This window comes from Pseudopipra pipra, chromosome 2 (genome assembly GCF_036250125.1).
Source record: "Pseudopipra pipra isolate bDixPip1 chromosome 2, bDixPip1.hap1, whole genome shotgun sequence".
Taxonomy (NCBI): domain Eukaryota; kingdom Metazoa; phylum Chordata; class Aves; order Passeriformes; family Pipridae; genus Pseudopipra; species Pseudopipra pipra.
Window position 1 is genome coordinate 74,099,086 of NC_087550.1, and position 13,380 is coordinate 74,112,465.

The 13,380-nt window shown below is 45.2% G+C and overlaps 1 protein-coding gene across 2 annotated transcripts; it reads left to right on the forward strand.

Annotated features, from left to right (window-relative positions):
* The first annotated feature begins 5,693 nt into the window (after positions 1–5,693).
* On the forward strand, positions 5,694–12,870 carry SLITRK5 (SLIT and NTRK like family member 5). Of its 2 annotated transcripts, XM_064645990.1 has the most exons (3): positions 5,708–5,802; positions 7,220–7,314; positions 8,338–12,870. In XM_064645990.1, exon 3 carries the CDS (start codon positions 8,346–8,348, stop codon positions 11,220–11,222), a length of 2,877 nt encoding a protein of 958 aa, XP_064502060.1. In that variant the 5' UTR covers positions 5,708–5,802; positions 7,220–7,314; positions 8,338–8,345; the 3' UTR covers positions 11,223–12,870. The 2 variants fall into 2 exon arrangements, with proteins under 2 accessions (XP_064502061.1, XP_064502060.1); XM_064645991.1 differs by lacking the exon at positions 7,220–7,314 and having other exon boundaries at positions 5,694–5,802.
* The last annotated feature ends 510 nt before the right edge of the window (positions 12,871–13,380 follow it).

Sequence of the window (13,380 nt, forward strand, 5' to 3'; positions counted from 1 at the left end):
ACATTCTTTTCTGTATGCTTCTCAAGTTCTATTTTAAAAAGACTTTATTGGCCTGATTACCTATCTGGAAGACCTTTCCAGTCTCAGTCAGTCAGTAAATTTCTTCACATTCCTAGGCTTTGTAATCAATATATAAGTATTTGATGGCATGCCAACATCACTCTTCAGTTTAAATACTTTTTGCCTTTTTTATTATTTAACTAAAAATGCATTTGTAAGGACTCACATGTCCTTTCAATATCTATTTGGCTATGTATGCCTTTTTTTTTAATCACTCTTCCATAGACATATTTTCCATGCCCTATTTACCATAGTTTCTTTCTGATCTTTAAATTTCATTTTAATTTATTTGAATGTATTACCAGAACCATGCATAATACAACAGGAACTCCTGAAAAAACACATTCTTTACAATACTAATAATGCCTCCCTACCTATTAGAACATCCTGTCTAATACATCATAGAATTGCACTTCTCTTTTCCATTTATATAAGTACTTCATTTATAATGGCAACCTATAGCCACTTCCTGATTGACTACTACCCTCAAATTTTTAGAATTTTGTATAAACTTGGATCTTCCTAGTCTACAGCAAAGGTTTTCATTCCTGAGTTTGTAGATTACATTGCTCAATTTCACATTCTATCCACATTCCATCTCTATCAGCCTGGGACAAAAGAAAAAATATATAGATACACATGAATTAAATTCAGAAATATTGACAAGTTAAAATACAAACAGTAAGACGACATTTGCAAATATTTATATAGTATATATATTGACACAAGGGGAGGTTTAGGTTGAATATTGGAAATATTCCTTCACTGAAAGGGTCATCCAGCCCTGTCAGGGGTGGAGTCCCCAACCCTGGGGGGATTTAACAGTCATGTAGATGTGACTCTTGGAGACGTGTTTATTGGTGGCCTTAGCGGTGCTGGGGGACAGTTGGACTCGACAGTCTTGGAGGCTTTTCCAACCTCAATATGATTCCATGATTCCATGATGTATCTCAACACATCTGTTTCTCAGAAAAAAACATTAATTTTGTGCGGTCTACAAACTCTGTCCAGATGCACTTATCTTATACCCTGAAATCAGCGCTAAGTGTATTACAAGGGACTGAGCTAAAAACTGGCCACCAACAAAGTCCACTAAAGACTTCCACCCATTTAGATAACCCCCCTCTCAAGATTATGTACTGTATCCTTTTCTAACCTTCTCCAAAATTTTTGTCTTGCTTACTTTTGGACTTGAATTTCATGTGTTGATCCTTTCAGTACTTTAGGACAGAATATTGCTGGACCAAATGCTTGGGTCCACCAGGACCAGATACACTGATGATGTGACTTCTCTTTATATATAAAAATTCTTATCAGAAACAGAGGCAACTTTTCCAGTATATATTTAGTCCAGTTCTACTTTATTCTTAATGTCTACCTCATCCTTTAACATCCATCTCACTTCTTAAGTTCTCATTTTACTTACATGGCTTAAGACGTTTTTACTATGTTTCAGGTTTCTGTGCAAGTTTTAGTTTAACAAGATTTCTGACCATTCTCAGCTTGGTTTTACACTTTCAAACTATTGATGCAGATTTGTTCTTGCTAATCAGTATCTCTTTTCCATTCTTTTTAGGTTTTGTGCTTACTCTTAATAACTTGCTTAAGGTTGCTACCTTCTGGGAATTCTTTTTCATCTCTGTTTAGGGGGGCTATTTCATTTCTTTCCCTCTTCTCCAGTGTAAACATTTAATATAATTTGCCTTTTTTTTTTTTTTTACATACAGTAATATATATGTTACCTAAATTCTATTTCCTGTACTCCTCACTAAAATTTTTTGCTTTTGTTTGCCTTTCTGAAACACTGGACTGCTATCATAGATCCTTCACATTCTTCTGTCTTGCAACTTCACATGAAGTAGAAAAGCTCTAAACCATCACACTTATTTTCTATAATTTTTTCCTGTAGATCCTATCATTTACTAAGATTTAGTCTAAGTTATCCTTGCCTCAGTGTCTGTTCCATAAAAGAAGCAATCTTCTATAATGTTCTATAATGTTCAAAATCTCATCATCCCCAGCATCACTGGTTGAACTTTTTGCTGATATTTACCCATGAGAAATCACACGAATTTGCATGATCACACAATCTCAACTTTTGCTCCCCCTCCCCTTACTTGTAGGCACTATTATCCAGATCAAGTCTGTACCAGCAGATTCACAATAAATTGCATCCCTATTAAGTATTTCTCCTACCCTTTGCTCAATGATTTTCATTGAAATGCATACTATCTCATCTTCACCCCAAGGTTTAACATTTTTATTGCACTATTGTTTAACAGTCTTCACTCCTTAATATGTTTTAGTGCATGAACTAAACAAAGAGTGTCTATCCTTCTGTTTCAGTGTATGCCACTTAATGACTTTGGAACCTCCATATTCCTGGTTTCCCGTATCTGGTTTCACATGATAGATCAATTGTTCCTGCCACTGTCGTTGATTGAAGTACTATAGAAAAGGAGTAGATCTGTACACTTACAAGTTGTTATACATATAATGCATGTATGCCCCATATCCTTTTGTTTATCTATCTTTTCTCTTGTTCCATCTTCACTCAGGTCCCTCTATTTTTATTCCATGTGAGGATTATATGAGTTATTTCCAACTTTCCTCCTGAGTATTTCAGTTTAAAGGCTTTTAGGATTTCCCAGTTTAATGAAATGTAGACGAAAGATAAATTAGCAAGAGGCAGCACTATAATAATAAAAACATCTTTATTTCTCATAAATTTAGCAGCATTTACTGTTTGATGTTTGTGTGCTTCGGTTTATAGTGACAGTTCCAGTTCAACATTCAGATGTAACTTTTCACTGTCAGAAATACTTTTGGACTATGCAGACTCCATTCAAATTAGAATTAGACTCCATTCAAATGGAGTCTAATTCCAATTCCAGTACGCAATATAGAGCTGTTCTCTCATACTAGTCATACATATTGAAATAAAAATTCTGAAAAACTTTACAGAACTTTAAGGTCTATTACTAAAAATAAAATGTTAATTAGAATAAAAATGAATGGACCAACAGCATGATAGTTCTACACTAATAACTATTTAAATCTCATGCATGCTACTAAAACAATCTAGCAGTCTAACAACTCAGAAGAAAGATTTCATTAAATCAGATTTTCTATTTATGATGCACTTTAATATCTCATTAGTACAGCATCAGAACAATTAAACTGAAATACATCTCCAATATTGACTTTTACATAATAGCTTTTAACATGATTTTGGTTTTATGAAATGACAAATTCTCCAGAAGAGTTTCATGGAAGGAGTTAAGCTCAGCCTAGCTGACAGGGTTATTTAAAATATCTTTCTCTGTTATGAATAAAAGAAGTATTTACATGTGTCTAATTTTGTGTGTCAGAGAGAAAAATAGTATAGAAAAATAAGCAGATGCTATAAATATGACAGACCTAAAAAATGCAAGCAATATATGGGGTTTTATATGCATAAAACCCCATATATTCAAAGTGCAGAATTATTAATTCAAAACAAAGATGTTTTTCAAAAATAGTGAGGCCATAAGAAACTCCTGTTAGACATCTCTGTTTAATATCTGTGAATTCTTTTTGTTTCACTATTGTAAATTCCATATTGAATATTAGAAAAGCTTAAGAGAGTGTATGTAAGGGGGGAAGGAAAAGTACCTAGTATGGTTTGGTATTTTTTTCCTGACTAAAATTAGCACCTTGGAACTCACTCTAAAACCATTCAAAACCTTCCACTAAATTAATTGGTTTTGCATCAAAACGGGAATGTCAGTGATCCTTTAAGAATTTAAGTAAGTACTTTGTCCCACTGAGAAGATTTCCAAAAGCTTCTACAAGGTCAGGAAAATTACTTGGTCCATATAAAAAATTTGTCTTCCATTCAAATATAAGATCTCGCTTATTTCAGGCCTAGGGAAAGAGGATTTGAGTCACACTCCTTTTATGTTTGCAAAGAAGAAAAATACGCCTTTTGAGGAAGGCTGAGAAGAAAAAGATGATTCTTTACAATCATCTCTGGGTTTAGCACGTTGGGATGTTAAGATATGAGTTAACAGAGGTCTGCTGAAGATATACATGTACTGAAATCATACATCATATGCAGAACATTGTTCAGTGTTTAGACTCACACAATGAAACTCACGAAGGCACAACCACATCTAGCATTACGTTTGAGTTAAAGCTCGATTCCAACCTCTGTGCTGTGCACATGGGATATACTCCATGTGTCCTTGTATGCATAACACTTATTCAACTTAGGTACTACAATCTATAGAGCCCACAGCAGTAATGAATACACAAATGCGACCATGTGCACATCTTTCACCGTATGCAATTAAATGACTTTTCCTAAATTAATTTTTTTTAAATCAGCCAAACATGCAATTTGGCGGAAAATAAAAGCCGCAATCGAACTCGAAAAAAAAAAAAATCACGACTGCTAGCCAGCCAGTGTTACCCTCTGCGGTCCAGAGCACACCGCATAACGCCGGTGATCCCACCGCAACAATAGGAATGCGGCGCCCACGGCGTCGCCTTCCCCGGCCCCAGCCCGCGGGGCGGCCCCGCGCGGCCCATCCGCCGCCCTGCGCTGCCACCTGGCGGCGGCGAGAGGCGCCGCGCCCGCCCGGAGCGGCCGGAGCGCGGCCGCGGGGAGCGGCCCGGGAGGGAGCGATAGGGGCGGCCGCGCAGTCGCTTAGTTTGCTGTGGGTGCACCCGCGCCCCGGCTCCCTCCGCGCCCCGCGGCCGGGGTGGGCAGAGGACAAAACACAAACTGAACGGCCCCGACACGCGCGCGCGTCCCCGGTTTCGGGAGATGTGCGTGGCGAAAACCATCGCTTCGTTTCACCGCGACCACCTAATTCCCCGCGGTCTCCGCGAACGCAGCGCAGGTTCCCGGACAGGAAGCGCCCACGGCCGGACCCCCGTCTCCCGCTGCCCCCCCCTTCGCGGCTCCGCTCCGCTCCACCCGGCCGCGGCCAGCGAGAGCTGCGAGGAGAGCACGGGGGTGGCTGGGGACTATAGCCCCAGGGGACGGGGGGCAGACGGGGCGGTGTCCGCGGCGGCGGAGTGACCGGAAAGTTGGCCCGTGCTGGGGAAAGTGCGGGGGTGTGGCGGGGCGAACGCCGCGCTCGTATCGGCATCTGTGTGTGCTGCGTGTGCCCGCGCCGTGCGTGCCCGTGCGGGCGGGGGGCGCAGCGCCCCACGGCGCCGGCGGCTGCTGCTGCCGCTGCCACCGCGCCGTCACTCGGGGACACCCACCCCGCACCGCGGCCCCTTCCCTCCCGCCTCCCCGCGCACCCCCCGGCGCCCCCAGCGCCGCCGCCCCGCCCTCGCTCCCCTGGCACCGCCCGCCACCCGCGCTCAGCGGTGGCGGCACCGCTCCGCTCCGCACCGCGCATCGCGCCGCCAGCCGCCCCCACCCCCGCCGGGCGGCCGCGCGCGCCAGAGCGCGCGTGCGTGGCGGCCGCGCCCCCGCGGCTGCCCGGGCACGCGCGCGTGTGTGAGTGTGAGTGTGTGTGAGAGTGTGTGTGTGTGTGTGGCGCGTGTGCGCGCGTGTGCGCGCGCCCCTGTGCGAGCGCTGTGTCTCGGCGCCGCCTGCGCGCGGGGGGAGCCCGCTCCGCTCCGCTCCGCACCCACCGCCCCGGCCGCCGCCGCACCGACACCGACACCGACACCGCCGCCGCGCCGCGGGGAGGCTTCTTCATGGGCTGCCACCATGCTTGGGCCCTGGAGATTTCGGGCTAAGTAAGTACCGGGGTCGACTTTTCTCTCGCTCCCTTTTCCCCCTTCTCTTCTTCCCTTCCTCGTCCCCCCACCCTTTCCCCGCCAGCTCTTTGCTTGCTGTTGCTTTTCACTCCTTCCCCCGCCTCCCTCACCCCCCCGAAATCCATGTCTCCCAACTCGGGGTGCTGCTCAGTTCGGTGGCAGTGTCCGGCTGGGGCTGCTGGCTCGCTGCTGCTGTCGGCGGTACTGAAAGCTGCCTCCAGCCGGATATGCAGTGCGGTAAGCTAAGGGTTGAACTCTTCGGGGAAAAAAACCCACACACGCAAGAAAAATCCCGATGCAACCCCTTTTCTCTTCTCCCCTCCCCCCCGTCGCTCCCACCCCCACTTCCCCCCCCCCCCCTTCTCAATCTGAACCTCTGTAGGGAGCTGGCGAACAGCAGCACACAGTCACCACAGAGGGGTTTCCAGGGCGGGATTGCAACCTTGCATGTAGCCAGCTACAACTTTATTCTCTTTACCTCTCACCCCACCCCACCTTTTTTTTTTTTTTTTATTTTTGTGAGAGAAAGGCAGAAAGGAAGAGGGAAGGAAAATTGTATTTGCCTCCTTTTTTAACAATAATTGAATTAAAGTTGTAAAATGCCTGGGAGTTTAACACTGACCGGGCAGGTTTTCAATGGCTTGTCTTTTTTTTTTTTCTTTTCTGCAAAGAACTGTTGGTTAATGGATGAATGGATCTGATCAAACTGAGAAAGAATATGCTAGATACATGCCTTTGAGTAAGATTTCTGCTGCCTTTATGCAATGAAGCCTTTTTGCTTTGAGTAATTCTGATCCAGTTGACGTCTGGTCAGAATTAGGGAGAGATTCACCGAGACTTCCAATTTCTTGCTGCATGACTGCCTTTGCTGCAAGTGCTAGATTTGCAGCCGTGAACCTGATGCCACAGGAGATGTCTTGCAGTACTGAGACCTCTCATTTTTTAGGATACCTTCCTCCAAACCAGAGTTGTGTCATAAGGATTGGAGCTCTGAGGCGAACATTAGAAAATGCAAGCCTCCTCCAAGATCCCAGTATTTAAGCCTGATGATTTATTAGGTCTTCCCTTACCAATACACAAAATGCATCTATTTTCCCTATTCATATTGCTTTTGGACTAGTAGAAGAAAGCCACAAGGAGTCAGAAAGACTGCAAAAAGGAAAGGAAAGCATTTGTTTCCAGCTAGGTGAAATTCAGGCATTAAATTACTGACGTAGGTCAATGGTAGGATTTCCCTTCCACCCTCCTTGGCTTTTAATCAGCCTGGGTGTCTTCTCCCCTAAAGGATAAAGAGTACTGACAGCCATCGCTGCTTATAATCAGTAACTCTGATGCTTGGAGTGTTGGCAATGAGATATTTTCACCAGACCTATTTAGATCTCTCCACTTCTACCAGGCTAGTTTTGCAGAACATTGGGAATAAGCGCTATGTCAGATATGGATGAGACTCCGAAGATGATCTGCATGTTTTACATTTTTCACAAATTTTGGGTGAGTGGTTAAAATATTTCTTTTAAGAGTGTGTGTGAGTGTGTGTGTGTGTGTGTGTGTGTGTGTGTGTGTGTGTGTGTGTGTGTGTGTGTATGTGAGAGAGAACGGAAGACTTCTGCTTGAAATGAGCTCTGTTACATTGTGTATAACTTGAGGGGGAATCAAAAATCAGTTAAAATTATTTGCTTGTGTAAAGATACAAAATTTCTCTAATTGAAGAGAGCTGTTGAGTGCACTGAAGTAGGAGGTTAATGTATTTAATCTCATTACAGAAGAATTCCTCCACAGAAGTCATCTGGGGGTGAGTGTGTGTGTGTGTGTGTGTGTGTGTGTGTGTGTGCATATCTGTGTGGGTGAGTGTGTGCTTTGTAAATGTATAGCTAGGAGTAAAAAACCCAACATAAAAGAGTTTTAAGAAATGTGTGATGAGGAGAATGTGTCAGTATTCTCTCTGTTGAATTAAGCTGCCGTTTTCAGCACTGAATATTTTTCTTTGGATTCCTACCATGGTATTTCCACCAACGGTTAAAAATCAAGGTAGAAGGAGGGGAAGACCTTGGTGCGCTGTTCACTGGGGAGGTTCTGAAGGGAAGGGGGAGCTGGGTGATAGGGGAGGTGGGAAATCTCGTAAAATGGTGTTTCTTTTCTCTTAAATTAGAAACGTGAAACTGAACTGACAGCCATTTTATGTATATTTATGGGGCTGGTCATGAAAAAGATCCAAGGAAGCACTGAAATGCACCCCACACAAACAGAACCAGAACAATTCCTACTGTGACCTCACTGTTTTAAACACCGCAGGCATTTGACTCACTAGGAGTTGCCTATCAACCCTTTAATCAATGCATGTCATCCAGTTTTCGAAAGTATGGGAATTAGAAGTGACAGGAGGTTTGGTTTTTTTGTTGATTAACAATCCATTCTCTACTCTAATGAAGACATACATAAACTTTATTTCCATTTTAAATTATACAGGGCTGTACTATTATGGTACTTTCTTTTTTTTTCTCCTTATCCTTACAGGAAATAAAATGTATGCTTGCTGCTCTACAGTAACTTTGGAACAGGACCTCAACAAAAAAATGCATATCTGGATGCTGCAGACGATCGCGTTTGCTTTAACATCGCTAGTCCTTTCGTGGGCAGAAAGCATCGAGTATTATGGGGAAATCTGTGATAATGCATGTCCTTGTGAGGAGAAGGACAGCATCTTAACAGTGAGCTGTGAAAACAGAGGGATCATCAGCCTTTTTGAGATCAGTCCACCAAGGTTCCCTGTCTACCACCTCTTGTTGTCTGGGAACCTTTTGAACAGGCTGTACCCCAACCAGTTTGTCAATTACACCGGGGCTTCAATTTTGCATCTGGGGAGCAATGACATACAAGACATCGAAACTGGGGCCTTTCATGGTCTGAGAGGTTTAAGGAGGCTGCATTTGAACAATAACAAGTTGGAACTTCTACGGGATGACACTTTCCTTGGGCTAGAGAGTTTGGAATACCTACAGGTCGATTATAATTATATTAGCATCATTGAACCCAATGCCTTCAGCAAACTGCATTTGCTGCAGGTGCTGATTCTCAATGATAACCTCCTCTCCAGTTTGCCCAACAACCTTTTCCGTTTTGTGCCCTTAACTCACCTGGACCTGAGGGGTAACCGGCTGAAGCTGTTGCCCTATATGGGCCTCTTGCAGCACATGGATAAAGTGGTGGAGCTGCAGCTGGAGGAAAACCCCTGGAATTGCTCTTGTGAGTTGATTGCTCTAAAGGATTGGCTGGACAGTATCTCATACTCTGCTCTGGTGGGAGATGTAGTTTGCGAGACCCCTTTCCGCTTACATGGTCGAGACTTGGATGAAGTCTCCAAGCAGGAGCTTTGCCCCAGGAGGCTCATCTCTGATTATGAAATGAGACCTCAGACACCACTGAGCACCACAGGGTATTTCCACACAACCCCAGCCTCGGTCAACTCCGTGGCTACTTCTTCTTCAGCTGTTTACAAATCTCCCTTGAAGCCCCCCAAAGGGACCCGCCAACCCAACAAGCCAAGGGTGCGCCCCACCTCCCGCTTGCCCTCAAAAGACTTGGGATACAGCAACTATGGCCCCAGCATTGCCTACCAGACCAAATCCCCGGTGCCTTTGGAGTGCCCCACTGCCTGCACTTGCAACTTGCAGATTTCTGACCTGGGCCTCAATGTCAATTGTCAGGAGAGGAAGATTGAGAGCATTTCTGAACTGCAACCCAAACCCTATAATCCTAAGAAGATGTATCTGACGGAAAACTACATTGCACTGGTCCGCAGGGCAGATTTTGTGGATGCCACCGGGCTGGATTTGCTACATCTGGGCAATAATCGGATCTCGGTCATTCAGGACCGGGCTTTTGGGGATTTAACTAATTTGCGAAGGCTGTACCTGAATGGGAACCGGATCGAGCGGCTGAGCCCAGAGCTGTTCTATGGGCTGCAAAGCCTGCAGTACCTCTTCCTGCAGTACAATGTCATCCGGGAGATAGAGGCAGGCACCTTTGAATCTGTCCCCAACCTTCAGCTCTTGTTTTTGAACAACAATCTGCTGAGGTCTTTGCCAGGGAACATTTTTTCTGGTCTGTCTCTCTACAGGCTGAGCCTGCGGAGCAACCACTTCTCCTACCTGCCAGTGAGCGGGGTGCTGGACCAGCTGAAATCCCTGCTGCAGATCGACCTGCACGAGAACCCTTGGGACTGCACCTGCGACGTGGTGGGCATGAAGCTGTGGCTGGAGCAGCTCAACACCGGTGTCCTGGTGGACCAGGTTATCTGCGAGTCTCCTAAGAAGTTTGCCCAGAGCGACATGCGGGCCGTCCGGGCGGAGCTGCTGTGCCCCGACTACTCGGATATCGTCGTCTCCACGCCCACGCCGTCCCCGGGCCAGCTGCCGGCCAGGACCACCCCCTCCTCCTCCACCGTGCGCCTCAATGGCACGGCGGCGGCGGGCGGCTCCGCGCCCGCGGGCGGCGCCGGCGGCGGCACCTCCTCGGTGCCGCTCTCGGTGCTGATCCTCAGCCTGCTGCTGGTCTTCATCATGTCCGTCTTCGTGGCGGCCGGGCTCTTCGTCCTGGTGATGAAGCGGCGCAAGAAGGGCCAGGGTGACCACGCCAGCGCCAACAACTCCGACGTGAGCTCCTTCAACATGCAGTACAGCGTCTACAGCGGCGGCCACCACCACCATCACCACCCCCACCTGCAGCAGCACCCGCCCCACCGCGGCGGCGGGGGCGGCGGCGGGGGCGCGGCGCTGCCCAAGGTGAAGACCCCCGCCGGCCACGTCTACGAGTACATCCCGCACCCCCTGGGCCACATGTGCAAAAACCCCATCTACCGCTCCCGGGAGGGCAATTCGGGCGAGGATTACAAAGACCTTCACGAGCTGAAGGTCACCTACAGCAGCCACCCCCTGTCGCCCGGGGGGGGCGCGCCGCCGCCCCCTCCGCCCCCACCGCCGCCGGCGCCCGGCGGGGAGGACGCGCCGGGGCGCAGCCCCGCGTACAGCGTGAGCACCATCGAGCCGCGGGAGGAGCTGCTCTCCCCAGTGCAAGACGCCGATCGCTTTTACAGGGGCATTTTGGAGCCCGACAAACACTCCTCCTCCACGCTGGGCACTCCCGGCTCCACCCTCCCCGACTACCCCAAGCTCCCTGCCGCCTACACCTACTCCCCTAACTATGACCTTAGGCGTGCCCACCAGTACTTGCACCCGGGGCCGGGGGACAGCAGGCTCCGGGAGACGGTGCTCTACAGCCCCCCGAGTACTGTCTATGTAGAGCCCAACAGGAACGAGTACCTGGAGCTAAAAGCAAAACTAAACGCAGAGCCGGACTACCTCGAAGTGCTGGAAAAACAGACCACATTCAGCCAGTTCTGAGAAACAGCCTCCCTCCCCGTCCCCTCGCCAGTCTCAGCAGCTCCTTCTCTAGAGTATTTGTATTTAACAACCACACGCAAAACAAAGAAATGCTGACCTCCCACCTCGCCCACCTTCTTTTTTCCCCCTTTAATGCATTTTATTGTAGGGTGAAGTGCCTTGGCACAGGACTTTTCAGCTTCGGGGAATGATTCTGAAAGGGTGTGCTGTTCAGTTTAGTTTATTCTTTTTTCTTTTACTGTATTTGGAAGTCAAAAACCTCCTGCTTTGTAAAATGGGCACAACGCTGGTGTTGTGCGGGTGTCCACCTGTGCTTGGGGAAGGTGGCAGGAGGTTCCTGTCAGGTCATGTTCAGGTCACAAGTACAAAAGTCACTATCACTATTTTTTTATTATTATTTTTATTTTTTTCTAACAGACATTCTTTATTTTGGGTTTCTTTCTGGTTGAAGAGTACAGCGCACATTTTCCCCTTTTAGCCATGGGTGAGTCTAAATGGCTTTTTTGGAGAGATTAGCACACCCCGACTTTAATACAAGGTTTCCTTTTTTTAAGGATGTGTTTGTATACTTTCTGGACTTTTGAATTCAAAAATATATTATGATCTTTAAAAGGATCGCTGTAGATGTGGACAAATCATTAAAGAGTGCAGAGATATATGATCCATAACTGGTTAGTGAAAATAATTTATTGATGAAATATAAAAAAATATTTTATTGTAGCACCTATTTTTATATGCACATTAGCATTTCTCTTTCCTTCACTATTTTAGGGCCTAATCCTGCAAATTCTTAACTCACTTCAGTGTCTCTACTTGTGAAAGAAGTCCCAGCTTAGGCCTTCATCCTGCAGGCACTTAAGCACATGAACAACTTTACCAATGAGTGTAGCTTTCTAAACTCATTCATTGAGCAAACTTAGTCAAAAGCCAAAAAAATTAGGATAGAGGATGCAGAACTATTCTTACAAGTAAAACTACTGGAATGTTTCAGTGTTTTTGTTTGTTTGTTTTTTTAAATTCAAGACGAGGTCCAAAGTCTCCGTATTCCTTTAAAGTATTGCACTACACCGAGAGCTTTTTTTCCAAATATGATGTAGAATCAAAAGGACCTTTTAAATCATTAGATATAATGCCAGTTATGACCAAATCTTAACAGACAATCTAAGATGTGAAATCCGATCACAATAGAAAAAAATCATGTTTCTATTTGAGAATATACCTTTTAGCAACCTCCTGCTCAGGAGTCTGGTTGGGCAAACTAGTGAGGGATATGTAGAAGGCATTCATTTTATCAGGAAAAAAAAAAGTGTTTCATTTTTGATTTGTCAGTTTCAATTCTTTTTTCATTTTTGCTTTTGTATTAGTTAACCAAAATATAATGATTTTGCAACTGTTGTAGCCAGTTTCTGATTGTTTAGTCAAGTACAATTGCACTTGTACAGATCCACATGTTTACTGGCATCCTGAAAGACCAAATGGTGGACTGTACCCATCTATATAAAATGTCTTTCCCCTTTGGGCAGCAAGCAATGGCAAGGATATTCATAAACACCCCATCACTGTAAGAGGGGACAACTGATATGTATCCCAGCACATGTGATTTTTTAATAGTTTCTGAATAAACACTTGGTAAATATTTCAAATGTAAGATCCTGAGGTAATGAGTATTTGAACTTTAAAATTTCTTGCCAAAATAATCTGGTTTTACATTGGATTCTCTTTACTAGCAATTATGGCTCATCAAAAAGATTTAATGTTTCTAGGCTAAACATAATGTGTTCTCTGTTTTCAAAATATGGCGTGGTAATTACCGACGTACATAACATGGGTCAGAAAGCAACGTAGGGATATGTGATTCAACAACATATTAAATAGGATAGCTTTATATTTACATTTTGTCTCCTTAATGAAGTGTTCTTTAATATGTGGAATAGGGTAAGTCATACTTCACATGGTTTTTTTTCCTTCATTAGGTTATTATATATTATATTGTTTGCAGAGTTGTTCCCTAGTAAATCTTTTATTGCAAAAGGGCTCTGTTCTATTCTGCTTTTCTTACCCATGTACAATCTGTCACTTTCTACAAAAACAAAGCTATATAACTGGTCTGTTGGAATTCAAGATAAATGTTTTCTCGGCATGTGTTCTTTCTATGCCA

Bases quoted from the DNA above. Each gene is read 5' to 3' on its own strand.
- SLITRK5 (XM_064645991.1), top strand. From the start codon at position 8,346: ATGTATGCTTGCTGCTCTACAGTAACTTTGGAACAGGACCTCAACAAA.